The sequence below is a fragment of the Micropterus salmoides genome, unplaced genomic scaffold (genome assembly GCF_014851395.1).
Source record: "Micropterus salmoides isolate LMB-PRFRI ecotype aquatic unplaced genomic scaffold, ASM1485139v1 Ms_hic_scaffold_1482, whole genome shotgun sequence".
Taxonomy (NCBI): Eukaryota; Metazoa; Chordata; class Actinopteri; order Centrarchiformes; family Centrarchidae; genus Micropterus; species Micropterus salmoides.
Genome location: NW_024040577.1, coordinates 1,763 through 19,934, shown reverse-complemented (window position 1 = coordinate 19,934; position 18,172 = coordinate 1,763). Strand labels below are relative to the sequence as shown.

At 46.0% G+C, this 18,172-nt stretch overlaps 1 protein-coding gene across 1 annotated transcript; it reads right to left on the bottom strand.

Annotated features, from left to right (window-relative positions):
* Positions 1 to 3,461: 3,461 nt before the first annotated feature.
* Positions 3,462 to 14,744, bottom strand: LOC119903365 (AP-2 complex subunit mu-B-like). Its single transcript, XM_038719509.1, has 12 exons — positions 14,605 to 14,744; positions 13,362 to 13,457; positions 11,169 to 11,434; positions 10,477 to 10,559; positions 10,306 to 10,311; positions 10,084 to 10,219; positions 9,033 to 9,241; positions 8,139 to 8,248; positions 7,927 to 8,062; positions 6,609 to 6,706; positions 5,381 to 5,492; positions 3,462 to 5,081 (listed from the first exon to the last, which is right to left on the bottom strand). Exons 2-12 carry the CDS (start codon positions 13,433 to 13,435, stop codon positions 4,947 to 4,949), a joined length of 1,365 nt encoding a protein of 454 aa, XP_038575437.1. The 5' UTR covers positions 13,436 to 13,457; positions 14,605 to 14,744; the 3' UTR covers positions 3,462 to 4,946.
* Between the last annotated feature and the right edge of the window lie 3,428 nt (positions 14,745 to 18,172).

Here is an 18,172-nt window from a genome sequence, read left to right as displayed (position 1 = left end):
CGTAGGACTGAAGTCAGCTGCTGGTTCACCGGCTGGTTCACTGGTATGTTGGATCATAGACTGAAGGCAGCTGCTGGTTCACTGGCTGGTTCACCTGCTGGTTCCTGGTATGTTGGGTTGTAGACTGAAGTCAGCTGCTAGTTCACCTGCTGGTTCCTGGTATGTTGGATCGTAGGACTGAAGTCAGCTGCTGGTTCACCGGCTGGTTCACTGGTATGTTGGATCATAGACTGAAGGCAGCTGCTGGTTCACTGGCTGGTTCACCTGCTGGTTCCTGGTATGTTGGGTTGTAGACTGAAGTCAGCTGCTAGTTCACCTGCTGGTTTTTGGTATGTTGGATCGTAGGACTGAAGTCAGCTGCTAGTTCACCTGCTGGTTTTTGGTATGTTGGATCGTAGGACTGAAGTCAGCTGCTGGTTCGCCGGCTGGTTTCTGGTATGTTGGATCGTAGGACTGAAGGCAGCTGCTGGTTCACCGGCTGGTTCCTGGTATGTTGGGTTGTAGACTGAAGGCAGCTGCTGGTTCACCGGCTGGTTTCTGGTATGTTGGGTTGTAGACTGAAGGCAGCTGCTGGTTCACCTGCTAGTTCATCTGCTGGTTCACCGGCTGGTTCCTGGTATGTTGGATCGTAGACTGAAGGCAGCTGCTGGTTCACCTGCTGGTTCCTGGTATGTTGGGTTGTAGACTGAAGGCAGCTGCTGGTTCACCTGCTAGTTCATCTGCTGGTTCACCGGCTGGTTCCTGGTGTTGGATCATAGACTGAAGGCAGCTGCTGGTTCACCTGCTGGTTCCTGGTATGTTGGATCGTAGGACTGAAGTCAGCTGCTGGTTCACCAGCTGGTTTCTGGTATGTTGGGTCGTAGACTGAAGGCAGCTGCTGGTTCACCTGCTAGTTCATCTGCTGGTTCACTGGCTGGTTCCTGGTATGTTGGGTCGTAGGTCTGAAAGCAGCTGCTGGTTCACCTGCTGGTTCACTGGTATGTTGGGTCATAGGACTGAAGGCAGCGGCTGGTTCACCGGCTGGTTCACTTGCTGGTTCCTGGTATGTTGGGTCGTGGGTCTGAAAGCAGCTGCTGGTTCACCGGCTGGTTCACTGGCATGTTGGATCATAGACTGAAGGCAGCTGCTGGTTCACCTGCTAGTTCACCTGCTGGTTCACCGGCTGGTTTCTGGTATGTTGGGTCATAGGACTGAAGGCAGCGGCTGGTTCACCGGCTGGTTCACCGGCTGGTTTCTGGTATGTTGGGTCATAGGACTGAAGGCAGCGGCTGGTTCACCGGCTGGTTCACCGGCTGGTTTCTGGTATGTTGGGTCATAGGACTGAAGGCAGCGGCTGGTTCACTTGCTGGTTCCTGGTATGTTGGGTCGTAGGTCTGAAAGCAGCTGCTGGTTCACCGGGTGTTGTTGCTTTTCCTCTGAATGATTGTATAACTGTGATGTTCGTTAGTGACGTTGAGGATTATTGGTGGTGACAGACCTCCTTTTAAACAACAAACATATTTCACATGTTCTCTATTCTTCTTTAACATGATTTATATTTTATTGTCAATGTTATATTTCTGGTCCTGGACCTGCTTTATCTTATCTTATACACTGCTCAAATATATTAAGGGAAAACCTAAATTACACATCAGATCTCGATGAACAAAATAGTTGGAAGTTCAAAAACTTTACTGTACTTTGTAGAATTCGTTGAGTCAATGAAACCAAACTCACCAACTGGACCAGGAGGAACCCAGGACCCAACCCAGGACTCACTGCACCAGGAGGAACCCAGGGCCCAACCCAGGACTCACTGCACCAGGAGGAACCAAGGGCCCAACCCAGGACTCACTGCACCAGGAGGAACCAAGGGCCCAACCCAGGACTCACTGCACCAGGAGGAACCAAGGGCCCAACCCAGGACTCACTGCACCAGGAGGAACCAAGGGCCCAACCCAGGACTCACTGCACCAGGAGGAACCCAGGACCCAACCCAGGACTCACTGCACCAGGAGGAACCCAGGCTCCAAGGATATGCCTTCCCAGACCATCACGGACCCACCGCCAAACCATTTATGCTGGATCAGAGTCAAAGTTGGGATTGTTTTGGTGGACATCACCATATGACTAGGATGCTACTTGACGATGACCTTGGTGGCGTGCTAATGAACTGGTCAGCCTTAGCACACTGTGTTGTTGTTAACTACAACCTGCCAGGGGACTGCCGATGTGAATTAGCTTGAAGCTATAATTTGGTACGGTGCATCAAATGGAAACGTTTTTTGTTGTACATCTTTTACTGTATCCCGTCCCTTTTAAACAAATAAAGAAATGCTGATGATGCGGCAGGCAGCTTAAGGTTCACCACGTCGACCACAGATCCCCCTAGAGGACCTCGGACACATGGACGTCATTTTGACTTCACCAAATTTGATTCACAATAGCTTCTGCTTCCTGATTGGACAGATTGAGTTTACCTGACATGATGTTGTACTCTGATGATTAAAAGTTCCCTCAATGTTTCTGAGCAGTGGATTTTCTACTGACTGTTTGTTCTGCACCAAAACACCACAGCAGATCTCTGTATGCATGAACCATAGACTGTATATAAAGGTGTAAACCTACCTGGCAGTAAAGCTGATTCCGATTTCAGCCATTTATTTTATTCACCAAAGTACTTTTTACTCACATTTGGTGAGTGGCTTGTTTTGGACCCTGAAGTGTGCTTGAGCCAGAGGCTGAGTAGCTGAGCAACCTGCTCAGTGGGTTTTAGTATTTTAAATGTTTGTTTTGTATTCGGAGGGTTATGAAAAGTGGCCAGTAACTAGGTAAATTTACTCAAGCACAAATTAGAGGCCACTTTCTCCTTCTTCTCCATCTCAGAGGGAGATCTTGTAAGTTTTCCTTCACTACATTTATCAGACAACTTCAATTACTTTACAAAGTCAGATTTTTACACATGAAGAGTTTATAAAATCTGATGTTTAACAGTTTATAGTCCAGCTATAGTATCAGACTGACAGGGAGATGAGACAGTTTTCATGTAAAAACATTTGCTGCTTTTCTCTATTTTAATTTATTTATTTATGAGAACCCGGATCTTTGGACTGCTGGTTTTAAAGGCGTCTCTTTGGGATCTGGGTAACTGTGACGGCACTTAACATCCTGCTTTATGGTAATGAGGAGGAGGAAGAACCTGATGTGGAACCGTACGACATGAAGTACTTTTAATGCTTGAAGTACCTTTTCCTGATTATACTTACATGCTTTTACTGAAGTAACATTTTCATTGCAGTACTTTTACTAGTAACAGAGTATTTACACAGTGAGGTATTAGTAGTTTAACCTCTAGGTACAGATCTGAATCCTTCATCCAGAGTTGATTTTGACTTTGGCTAAAACACGGAGTGGTTGGCAGGCTGGAGAATATTAACTGGATTCCCCATGAAGTCACCAGGATGTTCTTATTACACAGAAACTTCAGTCGCATTGATTTTATTCAGAAAACAAAAGATTTTGGCAAAATAACTTGAGACAGGCAGCACAGAGACACCGCTGTCTGACAGGAAGTACTGAGCTGCTCACACACAGGGTTCAGATTCACAGGTACGCACAGCATCTGGGTACAAAAACTGTAAAAAATTAAAATAAAACAACTTTTTACTAGAGACGAATTCAGAATTTTAGTAAAATAAAAAAAACACTGAGGCAAATGTGTTTAAACAGAGTGAGACTGAGGCATGCTGGGTAACCACACAGACTTACTACAAGACAGGAGGACTCACTCTGAGCGTCGGGGGGGGGGGGGGGGGGGGGGGGGGTATTACTACATTACCCTTCTTCTAACAGGTCATTTTATTTCTACTTCACTCTGCTCCTTATTTCTGGGTTTCAGGTGCAGCTGAGGTTCCTGGTTTGTCCTCCCTCTGCTGCTCACATGTAATCTAAAAACAGCAGCAGCACTGGTTCTACAAGGAGGTCTCTGTGGGTCTGCTGACGTCATACGAGCCAGAAGGTCTTGATTAGTTAAAACCTGGTCTATCTCAGTCCAGGGCTGCGTCCGAAAAGTCTTTTTTGCTCAGGAAGGTTCTGACTGAGTGAAGTGACCTGGAAGTAATTCAGCTGTTTAATTCTCTAAAAGCTGAGGAAAGGAGCCTCAATGCTTCCTTCATATCTCCTTTAGCATAGGGTACACCGGACCACCCGTTACCAAAGGAAAGGATTGTTGATCGCATTATCAAAGCTGAACGCCAACATATTGATTTTTGTTACTGGACTATGGGTAAAATCGTTTCTGATCACAGAGCTGCGGGCAGCGCTTATATTCACTCAGCACCTCCTCTCGCTCGCTCGCTCTCTCTCTCTCTCTCGCCCCAGTTACGCTGTCATTCTGTGGGAAACACTGTTTACAGACAATAACTGGGATTCACAGGAGGTTGACGACCCGGTCCTTTATTTGGTGACTGGTACCTACAGGCCTTTTTGCTATCTTGGTTATGAAGCTGATATTCCACCGTGTTGTCCACCTTTAGACGGCCTGCATTACAACAACACGGGGCGCAGAGTCAGAGATGCGCTTTCTGTAGTCCATCTTCAGAACATTGTAGTTTCATCACGTCAGTAACATCCGCTGTCACATATTTACGTTGCCTAGAAATGAGCAGCCGGATTCTCTGAGTCCTTCTGGATTCTCCTTCACATCTTTCCTTGACCTCGTGACGTTTTCCATCGAGGTCGAGGAAAGGTTTAAGATTTTTTGACTTTTCGGACGCAGTCCAGGTCTCCTTTCTGTCAGGTACACTGGGCTCTGAGCCAGCTGAGCTGTTTCTGGAATGTGATTGGCTGAGCGTCTGACATTTGGAATAAGTGGGGATTAAACTTTGTACTGAATAAACACACACAGATCTGTAGAGGACAACAACAACAATTCCTTCCCATCAGCCCCGGGAGCGGCGGTGGAGGGGTCAGCAGCGAGTCTCGTAGATGCCGCTGCGTCCGATGTAACGAACCCATTTAATGACGTCATGATCGCTGTAGTTCAACTTCGGCTCGAACACCTTCAGGTACCGGACCTTAAGACCTGACGGAGCGAATGGCACCTGAGGAGGAGGCGGAGAGGAGGAGTTAGTGAAGCAGCACACCATGTTTATCTGTTTGAAAGAAGAACAGCATCAGTGTTCAGAGACACCTGCTGCTCCTCTTTGGCGCTGCAGGAGGCGCTGTGACACATCTACGGCATCACATCGGCCTACATCCGTCTACATCATCTACCTCCCGTCTACATCATCTACATCCCATCTACATCTCTACATCATCTACCATCCCGTCTACATCGGCCTACATCCCGCCTACATTGGTCTATATCCTGCCATCGCAGGGTACAGGTTTCTGTTCTGACCTCAAAGTTCATGGAGATCGGAGGTCGAGCCCACTTCTTCTTGTCGTTAGTCGGTAGCAGCTCGATCTCTGCGCTGATCTGAGACTCCTTCATCCCCGCCATGCGCTTTATCCTGCAACACACATCAGCACACGTCAACACATCAGCGCTGGTCGAAAGACTATCTACCGTCTGTTTATTCACTACTTTCTGTTTTAAAGACCAAACGATTCAACGAGTAATCAAGATGATAAAACTCAGGAATAAATCAGCTGACAAGTAGAAACATTTTCTCACAGACATCAATACAATCACACTTCTTTCTGCAGACGCTGGAGTCGCCCCCTGCTGGCTGCAGGAGAGGACGCAGGTTTAAGGCTTCACTTTCAGACCCGGAGGTTCCTGCTTGGTAATACTTGATAGTGTAAGAGGAACCTCTCTGCGCAGGTTCCTCCTAAACTATCTAAGTACAGAGTTGGACTGAACAGTTTGATTAGTAACAGAACTGAAAGTCAAACTGTCAGGACCCGTTATAATGTAACACCCCGACACCGCAGAGCCTCCTGTGGTCTCAGAGTTTCCCGCCTGCTGCAGCTTTCAGAAAGCAGCATGATGAGGTAATGCTGAGGTGTTGTGCTGACGTGGCTGCAGCAGCCGGAGGTGGTGTTCGCGCTGAAGGTGCAGAGCTGCTCTGATCTCTTCGTCAGCACTGACGGGTTTTACTGCTCACCTCAGGTCCAACTATCGATCCGGCTGAACACATCAGCAGCAGCACAGACTACAGCTGTGTCCTACAGCAGAGGTCAGCACGTCATACCTCTAAGTCTCTAACCAATGAGAGATGAAACAGAGACAGTGTTCACTTCCAACCCATTCATTTAAATTAACTGCTAAGCTAAGATAGCGTAACCTAGAGTTGTTTTATTTGTCTTCAAGTAAGAAGAAAGTATAGTTCAATGATGAATATCACGATAAAAAACAAACTATTTTGTCTCCCTATTCATATTTAGCACCAGAGTACAGAAACATTTCACTCAGCCATCATATTTATTTACTGAGCTCCACCTCAGATACCACATTTCTAACTTCAGCGGGGGCTCGGCTGCCCTGTTATCACAGTTTGATTTAAATAGCACCCAGCTGATCTCTCTGCTGTCTGATCGATCAGCTGATATCAGGGATAATAAGGGTCTGTGTTGGTCCTGAAGGAGAACTCTAAATAAAGACCCAGCAGACGGAGATCACTTACTTCCAGACGATGGCGTTCTCGCTCGCTTTGTACTTTGCTTTTCCCTTCATGCAGATGAGCTGAACCCCGCTGGTGTTCAGGGGGGTGGGGATCCGAACTTGGGGGGGGGTTCAATCAGATCGGTCAGTTTTCGTCAGGGTTTCTCCAAACTACAGCGTCTCTTTCACACTTTCCGAAAGAGCTTATTATTAGGAATAATATATACACAATAATTTATATTAATATGTAGGAAAAATATGATAAATAGATAAATATACCAAATAAATAACCAAAACAAAAAGATCTCAAAGAAGAGTCACATATAAACATTTTTGTAAAAGAAAATCATTTATCAAATTAGTGGATTTGTATCAATTAAAGTCGGTGGCTGTATTCAGAACCGCCTACTACATACTACTAGCAACTGCAGCATCCAGTATGTACTGTATACTGCAGCATGTACTGCATCCAGTATGCAGTATGAAACTGCTAAATTGGTTTATTTTGCAGTACGTCAGGCCAGGCTAAGCCAGTTTCCGGTTTTCAAAATTGGAACAAAAGGAGGAATTTCTATGTACGAACACTTAAAACTTCTTTTTCTTTTATCTCATGTAAAGAGAACAAAGCTGCAGCTGATCTGTAGCAGACGTTTGCTTTGATTTATTGGTGCATCAATAAAATTATATAAAATAAAAAGCAAGTAATGTAACGACACCTGTTAACATTCCACTAACAACTATGATAATAATAAAGCAACAACAGCAACCGTCTCCTTTCAAACTACTTCCGGTCCGTCAGATGTCTCTTGATTTAAGTTAAACGTTCCAACATTACTCAGAATGTAAAGACAGCGGTGAGAAGAGCTGCGTCAGCTGGCGGCCCGGCACGTTAGCTCGCGGTGCTTCTCGACTCTGAAAACATTCCAGCACATTCGCCAACAATTTTCCTAAAACTGACGATATTTGAAATCTCTGTGCGACAAACAGCGTGTGAAAACTGTAAACCAAGTTGTGTGGCTGTCCTCCACACAACAGACCGGTTTTTGTTACAGTTCTAACGCTTTGCATTATGGGACACAGAACATGAGGTAGACTGGTCCGATGCGTACTGGAGATTTTTCCCGAATCAGTGCGCCTTCCGGGTATTTTTGGCACACTGCAGATTTGGCTTTTGTTTGCATACTGCACTCTGCATTTAGGCCAGATCAGTACGTGCTACTAGCGCAGAAGGCGGTTTGGAACGCAGCCTCAGTTTCAGCTCTCCTCTGGTTTTATGGGTCAGATTTACTTCCTGCTCTGATTTAAATAAAGGTTGTGAAAGTTGAACCTGGACATCATACCTCGATCTTCTGAGCCAGCAGCGACGACTTGAAGTTGGACTTGATGACGACTTTGACCTCCAGCTTGGTGCGACCGACCTCCCGGACCAGAGGGATGACCCTGAACGGCAGGATGATGTCTTTGGTGGTCCGGTACCTGCAGACAGACAGAGCGTCTCACGCTGTGCGCTGCTGTCAGGTGAACCAGTGTTGTGTGCTGAGTGACCTCTGACCTCATGAGCTCGTAGTCTCCGTCTGGAGGGATGAAGCTGATGCTGCGCTCCGAGTCGAACTTACTGAGGCGAACACACTGGTGGAAGGTGCAGTCGTCGATCGCTATCGACTGTTACCGCTGAGGAAGAGAGAAAGAGGCGGGTCAGTTCAGAACTCCTACTGGAAAACCACCGATTTAACGGGAATAAACAGAAGTCTAAAATAACTGAAACAGATCTCAAAGACTGAAACCCGGCAGAGACGTTTCTAATCTGAACGTCACTTCATGTGTTCCGTAAACAAAGCGTGAAGAAGAGAGTGCTTCTGGTTCCGGTCCTGGACCGTGGCGGACCGCAGCAAACGCTCCAAAGTTTGGCTCAGCTTCACTAACAAACTGCAGCAGCTGCAGTCAGGAGGTTCGGTGCGGGAGAGGAAGCAGCTCCGACGTGACGAAGTGTTTCCTTCAACACGGCGTGAATCTGAAGGAACGCTTCACCGTGTTCAACGTGTCGCGCTCTCCCAGATCCAGCTAACGCTAACAGCAGCGACGCCTCAGGTACAAAACACAGGTGAGCCGACGTTCAACTTTTATACTGAAGGGAAACCGACGATGGCTACAGATGAGACGAGTCCCAGAGACGCCCCCTCTAGGACAGAGACTCCTTTCACTTTAGAGACATGAAGGGGACGAGGAGCGAGGAGGATCTGTGGCGAAGGAACCAGAACCCAGACTCAATAAAATAAAACGATACCCAGCCCTCCTTAAAACTCCATCCAGGTTTTATTCGAGTCACACGTACGTTCAAAAGCTTGGTGCTGTGAAACAAACTCACGCCAGCAAAACAGGAGCTTTCAGTGAGAAGAGCCGGATCAGCTGACTGAGACAGACAGGAAGTGACCATATAAGGAGCTCAGAGAGCCGCGCAGCCTGCAGGTGATGCAGGTGTGTGAGTGTGAGCGTCCTGTGTGACCTCTGACCTCTTGCCGCCGTCCTCAGAGCTCCCTGCTTTTCCCTGCTTGTCGATGACGATCTTGTCGTTCATCCCAAATTTACACTCAGGCATCCCGCTCAGGTAGCTCTTCATCACCACCCGGCCGGAGACGTGAGCGCTGAGCACCTGACCTGCACGCGCGCGCACACACACACACACACACACACACACACACACACACACACACACACACACACACACACACACACACACACACACACACACACACACACACACACACACACACACACACACCACACACACACACACACACACACACACACACACACACACACACACGCAGGCTGTTAGGGTGTGCTGTCGCCCTCTGGTGGCTCAGTGCGGCGCTTCTTCCTCTCCAGCTGTTTCTAACACAGCTGCTCCTCACTGACAACAACAACAATGATGTCATGCTGCATTATGATTGGCTGATGTGATGATGCACTTTACCACCGTGTTACAGCGTCTCTCTGGTCTGGTAGTACACGTTAGTACTCTGACAGCTACCCTGTAGTACACGTTAGTACTCTGACAGCTACCCTGTAGTACATGTTAGTACTCTGACAGCTACCCTGTAGTACATGTTAGTACTCTGACAGCTACCCTGTAGTACATGTTAGTACTCTGACAGCTACCCTGTAGTACACGTTAGTACTCTGACAGCTACCCTGTAGTACATGTTAGTACTCTGACAGCTACCCTGTAGTACATGTTAGTACTCTGACAGCTACCCTGTAGTACATGTTAGTACTCTGACAGCTACCCTGTAGTACATGTTAGTACACGTTAGTACTCTGACAGCTACCCTGTAGTACATGTTAGTACTCTGACAGCTACCCTGTAGTACACGTTAGTACTTTGACAGCTACCCTGTAGTACACGTTAGTACTCTGACAGCTACCCTGTAGTACACGTTAGTACTCTGACAGCAACCCCGTAGTACATGTTAGTACACATTAGTACACGTTGGTACCTTGCGGGGACATGAGCAGGTTGACGCTCTCCAGGACGTCCAGAAAGAGTTCGTTGCGTCTGTACTTGATTCCCTCTCTCCTCCAGCCGATCTGCCCCGTCACCTGACTGGTGATCTGAGATTGCTCCTCTTTGGTCTGGGGGGGGGGGTGTTAGTGTTAGGAGTACTGGACTGAAGTACAACAACAGTGAAACAGTAAACAGGTAGGACAGGTGGACTCACGTGGTGCTGCAGGACGATGCAGGCGAGCAGGAAGGAAAAAAAACAAAAACAAAAAAAAACAACAGGAAACAGTTCACTCTTCTCATTGGCTGATAAATGTCTGTCTATGCTGTCACTGAACACTTCCTGTTGATCTTTCACATTAAAAGCACATTAACCTTCTGCTCCTACCTGACTCTTGATGCCCTGCTGAGTGATGAAGGTCTTCAGAGCTCCAGTCTCTGAGTTCTGAGGGTAACCAAAGTCCAAGATCTCTGCAGGACACAAAGACGGTTACAACAAACCAACACAAAGACAACAAACAAACATACATACAAACAAACAACAAACAGACAGCAAACAAACAAACAAACACAAAGAGACAAACTGACAACAATAAACATAAATACAAACAAACAAACACAAAGAAACAAACAAACATACATACAAACAACAGACAGCAAACAAACAAACAAACAAAGAGACAACAAACAAACATACACAAAGAGGCAACAAACAAACATACACAAAGAGACAACAAACAAACAGACACAAAGAGACAACAAACAAACAGACACAAAGAGACAACAAACAAACTGACAACAAACAAACAAAGAGACAACAAACAAACTGACAACAAACAAACAAACACAGACACAAAGAGACAACAAACAAACAACCAACAGCAGGACAGATCTGCAGCAGAGACGACTCCTGCCAGCGCCGTATTTTCTTTAGGTTTTGATTTTCTCATCCAACGCTTACAAAAATCAAAACCTAAAAAAACAACAGCGCGGCAGAGCGATGACGTCTTCGTGAGGCGGGGACGGGTCACTTCCTGTTTAGGGTTTACAGCGCTTCTTGGCGTCCGTGAGGCAGCTCACCGTCCAGCAGCTCGTAGATCAGGACGAAGTTGTTCTTCACGTTCTCCTCGCTGATCTTGCCGAAGTAGGCGGACATGACGTCGCACATCTTGTAAAGGAACTCGAACACCATGGTGGCGTTGACGTTCTGCTTGGTGACCGCCGCCAGCCAGATGTTGGAGCGTTTGACGTGGAAGAAGCTGGTCCGGGCGATGTTGGTGACCGGCGAGCGGACCTGCTGCCTGGCGTGGATGACGTTAACTCTGAACGCGTCCACCGCATTTCTCCTGGAGAAAGAGACGAGAGGACGTAAAGGTCACTTCCTGTAGCGGGTCAACATGGACGCCTGGAAACGTTCTGCTCGGTTCCTTTAAGGTTCTGCAGCAGAAAGAAGTACTTGTTCTTTACGTTTTATCAGTTTTAATGTTTCAAAACATCCCGCTGAAGGACAGCAGGAGAACGTTGATTCATAGATTAACGACACCATGAGCTCGCCTCGCCGTCTGTGATGTCATTATTCACACCTGGACCACCTCTACTCAAGGTCCACTTACTCGCTTGTTCTGGAGCTTTTAACCAAACACATCGGTACAGGAGTGAAGCCGACGGCGAGCAGCTGAGCGTCACGCGCCATAACTCTCAAACACGCCGCCTTAATCAAAGAAGACCCGTCCCTCTGTGCGGCTCCTCGGCAGCCGTGTTGTTAAAGACTGAGGTGACCTCATCACTCTGAGGGGTTTCCTGTTGCCGCAGCAGGGCTCAGCGCCACACTGCTGTTGCCTAGCAACAGGCTCCCTGCATCACAGCAACAGTGAAATGGAGGATGCAGCACAGAGGACCGACTCAGACCGCCTGGAGGGGGGGTGTGTGTTACAAACCTGAACAGCTGATCGATGAAGGGGAAGTCCACCTGCGGCCCTTCTAAGTGACAGGAAGCAGAGTGCGGCGAGCTTCACTGCCGGACCTCCTGATTTAAAAGCTGCAGGGTTCAGATTCATCAGAACACAGAGTCCGGACTCATTTCTGGTTCAGGTCTAAGTGGTTCATTTCAGCTCGACTCATGGACACACGGAGATGAGGTCATTCTTAGCCGTGTGTTTTAATATTTTTATTTATTTATTTAATTTCACCGTTTTATTGATACTTGATTCTCCATCTTAAGTATCACTTATTGAATTCGCCTCCTTCAGTTCTCTTCGCACTCACAGACCTCTGCTGCAAGCAGCCATTACCAGCACCAGCTCAACTCGCCTCGGTTTGGCCGTCCTCCGTTTTCCATTGCAGATAGCTCCCCTCAGTGTAGCTGGTCGTCGTAGCAACGCCACACACAACAGCCGCCACGTAATGTTCGATGCGACACACACACACACACACACACCAGCGACCCACAAACAGCTGTCTCCTGATTTGAGTTAAAACGTTTCAACATTCCTCAGAATGTAAAGACACATTAGTACAACAAAAAGGCGAGTAGAGCTGGTACCGTGCAGCTTCACCGTCTCTCTCTCCCTGCGTGGCCGCTTCGCTGACTTTCGCCATCAGTAGCAGGCTAGGCTGTATAAAGTTACTGAACTTGAGCAGCATGTTAAGGAGGCGTGTTGACGACGTAGCCTATCAAAATAAAACCAACGTGGTCGTTAACGGATAACATCTGACTGGTGAGTTCACTGTCGCTCTACCTGGTCCGCTCTTGTAAAATCTCCACGGTGTCGCGACTTGTAACGTGATCACCGTGTTTCTCTGTTAAATACTACAGTGTGTCGTCTAACCTGGGCGCCGTGAATGAACCGTGTTTTTCTTCTTACAAGCCAGATCTTTAACAGTTTCGACCAATCACGGTGTCCCCCGTGAGTTTGCGAGCCAGACGGCTGCATGCAGACGCAGAGGGAGGGGCGGGGCTGCGCGGCGAGGGAGAGAGAGGAGCAAACGCTGGCAGGACGTTACGGAAACATATTAATTAACTCAACATCAACTATCAGTATAAACGGTATTGTCTAATTTCATATCCGTGTACCTCATATACTGCCCAGACCTACTTCCTGCTACATTTTCGATATGATATTGTGCAATGTGATATAGCGATAACGATCTTGGGTCAATATGTTGTGCAATCCTACTCTCTGTCCCTGAACACACCCTCGCCGTCCTCGCTGACCCTGAACACACTTTCTGTCTCAGCTCAGGGGCATCTCAGCGCCGGCCTGCAGGACTCACCCGATGTCATCGCGGTACACCCTGGAGATCAACACCTCCCCCTTGTGGTTGTAGATAAAGAGTCCACCAATCATGGCTGACGCCCGTCAGTCAGAGCTGTGGACAGAGAGGAAGAGTATTATTAGAGAGGATGAAACCTGATCTATGAATATAATCTAATGCAGAATATAGTCTGTGATCTTCTTCTGTGGTGGCAGTTAATGACTCGCTAAATGATGATGTCATGATTTACGACATATGAAGTCACAGTAGATTTAACTTTTTATTCTAAGCAGAAATTAGCAAGACAACATTTTGATTTTTTTTTTTTTAAATGATCAGATAATTTATCATTTCGGTCTTAACATTTCTAATTTCTTACTTTTAAATTAAGGTTTCACTTCTTCTCTCCTGATTTTGACCTTGATGTTTTAATTTGATTATTCCCTGAATGTGTCAGATATATATATATATATATATATATATATATATATATATATATATATATATATATATAACAGCATTAAGCTGCTGTGCTAAATTAGCTAATTAAAAACAGGTTCAACATTAGAGCAGCCTGTTAGCTTAGCTGCTGTTATCATCATCCCACAAATCTAATTGAACATAGTAAAAAAGAAATACAATCTGTTCCTCTGCAGCGGTGAAAGCTCGCAGATACGTGATATAGCATTCAGAACTCCATTTAAAAATCTGACATTTTAATGTGTTTTCATGTATTTTTACTGCGTTACACAAATAACATATAAAGACACTAACTGTTGGTAAATGTAGGGTGTTCTGGTACTTCCGGCATACAAATAAACGAACATTAAATACGTATTTGTGAAGGATATAGACTTATATACGGTGAATGACACCCACTGGCTGACGATACCGCCCAGTCACGTAACATTTCGACGTCGCTGAAAATAGCGGCATTTATCGATCTAACAGTTAGTTGCTCGGCTGAAAAGTCGCAATAATATTTAACACAAGTGCTGTTAGAATGTGCCGAATTTAAACGAGGTCCCTTCTGACTTATAACAGATATTAAATCACGACCTACACAGAAGGAGCCGGTATTGATGAGCAATCCATCACTGAAAATCAGATTTTTTTAAATGGCTGTTCGTTGACGACGACTAGCTATTAGCAACACCTGCTAACGTTACCGCAGCGGTCGCTCCGCCGCTGCTGCAGTTCAGACAGACGGGCGGGGAGAGAGAGACAGGCGGGCGGTGTTAGCTGTCCGCCAGGTCCTTACCCGCTCCACAGAGATGCTGTTGAGTCTCCGGGCTGCTCACAGAGATCCGCTCCGGCTCTGAAGTCTCTCCATTAGGACGTTTGACCGTGAAACCCGGACTCTCCTGTCTCCTCCGGTCGGAGGCAAGATGTCGGCGGCAGGAGCGGACTGTCAGCTGACCCGGCCGCGTCCACTTCAGAACAAGCCACCTCCTCCACCCGGGCTCCTCCTGCCACACTACCAGGACTCTCACTTCACAGAGATCTTTATATTGACTGCTTTAACACCGGGGAGCTGGTGTGGCTCGCACACTGACGGCGTAGCGGCAGCTGCGCTCCTGAGTCGGACCGCTCAGGGTGACGGAGGCGGCAGGTGTGCGGATTGGGACGCGTCCCTCCCTCCTCCGTGCGTCGGGAGAAAGGAAGCAGCGAGCTGTGCGGATGAATCACGATCACTCGCATCTCTCAGAGCTGCGGCCCCCGGTTCCCCGCAGACTCGATCTCATGGAGGACACCAGGACCCGCAGGCGTGTTCAGACCCGCATGTCTGATGTCCAGGGGCCCGAAAGCTGCAGGCCCCTAAAGGCTGCAGGCCCCTGAAGGCTGCAGGCTCCTGAAGGCTGCAGGCCCCTGAAGGCTGCAGCCCCTGAAGGCTGCAGGCTCCCAGCTCTCACCCTTAATAAAATGTCTCCATCCCGCTCAGAACAAGGTTTACGGTGTTTCTGTCTCACTCCTTTCTGTTTAATGCTTCTACTCCAGCATTTGTCACAACATGTTACATAAAACAACAAGAACTAAAATAACTTGAATTCATCTGCAGATTATTGCCACGATTAATCGTTTGGTCTATAAAATGTCCAGATTCCAAAGCGATGTCGTCAAATCGCCCCTTTTTGTCCAAACAACAGTTAAAAAAGACTCTGAAACCAGCAAATGTTTGACATTTTTACTTCGCAAAACGACTAAAACTATTAATCATTTATCAAAATAGTTGTCAAAATTATCAAAATACAATTTTCTTTCAATCTATTACTGGACTAATATGAATTGAATTCACAACACACATGCTTTCTATTTTATTTATTTATTTTTAAAAGTTTTATTTTATTTATTATTATTATTTTAACACATTATTTATTTTTGTAATGAACTGTATGAAATGTTCTTTTGTAATTTATTTGTAGCTTTTGCAATATTGTTGTTTGACAAATAAGCTGAATAGAATTAATAGTTGCAGCTTGTTAAAGATTAAAACTCCTGACCTGTTTATGACACACCATTTAACATTTATTCTTTAAAACTTACCACTCGCTATTTAAAAGCTACCAGTACTTATTTATTATTTCTTAGTATCTATTATTTACTAGTATCTTTTATTTAAACACGAGTACCTGTTCATTAGGGTCAGAGCGACAGGTACTAGTATCATTTTGATTCTTACTAGTAACACTTTTTTCTTACTGGTGATTTATTAATGACTTGTTGATAGTAACATTTAATTCTTCCTAATCAATAAGTACTAGAAGCCTTTACAAAGCGAGTGGTAAGTTTAAAGGACTGCATGTTGAAACATCTTCCCAGAACCTGTTTGGCTCGTGTGCGTCCCTGAATGAAAATATTGCTGCACAGTGTGTGAGGAATGCAACAGGAAACTCATTTCTATGAAAAGAAATGATATTTTTCTCTCTGCTCATGTGGATCGTGTGGACGTAATCAAAAAGGTTAAATCTGCATCAGAATGATCCGGATCTGGAAATCCCATGTTTTGCTATCCAGGATCAAGTCACCCGTCTTTCTTTTCTGGTTTTTCACTGGATTGGATCACCCTGATCCAGATACAAACTTTCAGATTCAGACTACTTCTGAACAGCTGAGTCCAGGACAGGTTCGTACAGGAAAGTCCCGGGAACCAAAACCTAAAATAACTTAAATTTACACAATCCAATCTTTAAAAACTGGCCAAAACCTGCACAAACAAACACACTTTTATCTGACAGAAACACTAGACTGTCGCTTCTGTCGCATTCGTTTGAAAATATGGAGACATTCAACACAAAAAGTGAGTGAGACACTTTTTAATCGTGTGTTTGAAGACGGAGAACAGAGGCAGAACCAAAGTGAATAAAAACAATAATAAACTGAGCAGCAAATATCTCACATGTTTTGATATTCAGTGTTAAATGTGTGCACAAGGATTTAACTTCAGGTGTTAATCAGAAGAAGAGAACGATTAGATAAACAGTGAGGTCCTGACCAGAATCCTGGGCAAAACTGGGCAAACTGGTCTGTTTCTGAAGTAAACGAATAATGTGTTTCCTCCTCAGTGACGGAGTCCAGACGTCCTTCTCCCGAACTCCTCAATCGAGGCAATCCCAGGCCAGATGGGATGGCCGCGGGGTCTGCTCGCAGGTGGACGAGCCTGGAATACCTAAAGGGAGGCACCCTGACCAGAACCACCTCAGCCTTTCAACAGGAAGGAGCAGCAGGTCTGAGCTCCTCACCCCGCCATGCTGAGTCTTCTTCAATCCACATCCTCCTCCTTTCAGTTTCTGTCGCAGACTCGGAGGTGCTGATCCCGCGCAAACACGACCGGCTCAAAGGGCAGAGAACGGAGACACTGAAAGTTCACTTCATTTAACTTGACTTATTTACGAAAACATACGTTAAACTGCAAAAGAGACGAGATGTTGATGACAGTGAAGTCAGTGGTGTAAGAGAGCGGGTCTCTCCAAGAGGACTGAGGTGGACGGCCCCGCCTACCAGTTACCCAATCAGGCCAGAGTCACAGGGTCACATCCTGGTGAAGCCAGAGCCGAAATCACAACCGGCGTGCAGCGCGTTCAGTCCCGACAAAACGTTCAGACAGAAACATGAGCCCTGAACAGCCTGGCCCTTCTTCGCCTTCTTCTCAAAGAACTTTTGGAGCCTGATGAAATCGTTTAAGTGTTTAAAACACAGACGCCCCAGGAATATTGATCGATATTCACTGTTTTTGTCAATAGTTCAAAGTTTTGAAAGCTTTCTGTGGTTGTTTGGACAGAAACTCCCAATAAAAGTCTTCATTTCAACCATCAATATTGCCAAAATATGGACATTCGCCTGGTATATTTTTAAAGAATTACAGTTGTATTCCAGGTGTATTAGAAGATATTCAGTTGCATTATAATCTGTCTGATGATGGTTTTGATGGTTTATTGCAGCTTTTTTTACCAGGCGAGGATGAAAATATCTTTTTTTCTTTATTGCATCTCCATTTAGTCTGTAATGGTAAAATAAATATGTATATATTTACAATGGATTCACATTCTCCAGCTTCTGACCTTTCAAAGGAATTATGCATCTAGGCCGAATGGTCGAGGAATTATTCCTGATGCATTTTGGGTTTGTTAGTTTTTCCTGGAAATAGCTGGAGGTTTCCAACAGCTTAATAAAAGCAAATACGCTCGATCTTACAGTCACTCAGTGGATTTTGAGGTCTAGAATAGCAGAGAAGTAGGGGCGGGGTTGTATACAGGTCGCTGCTGATTGGTTAACACGTCTGACACCCACGAAAACGAGAGAAAAGCCCGTTTAACACTGTAAGGAAACAC

Excerpts from the sequence above, each read along its gene's own strand:
- LOC119903365 (XM_038719509.1), bottom strand. The coding sequence starts at position 13,435 with ATGATTGGTGGACTCTTTATCTACAACCACAAGGGGGAGGTGTTGATC. Across the intron at positions 11,435-13,361 it reads GTGTACCGCGATGACATCGG|GAGAAATGCGGTGGACGCGT; the intron begins GTGAGTCCTGCA and ends CTCTTTCTCCAG. Across the intron at positions 8,249-9,032 it reads CTGCAGGCTGCGCGGCTCTC|TCGATAGCGATCGACGACTG; the intron begins TGAGCTCCTTAT and ends CAGCGGTAACAG.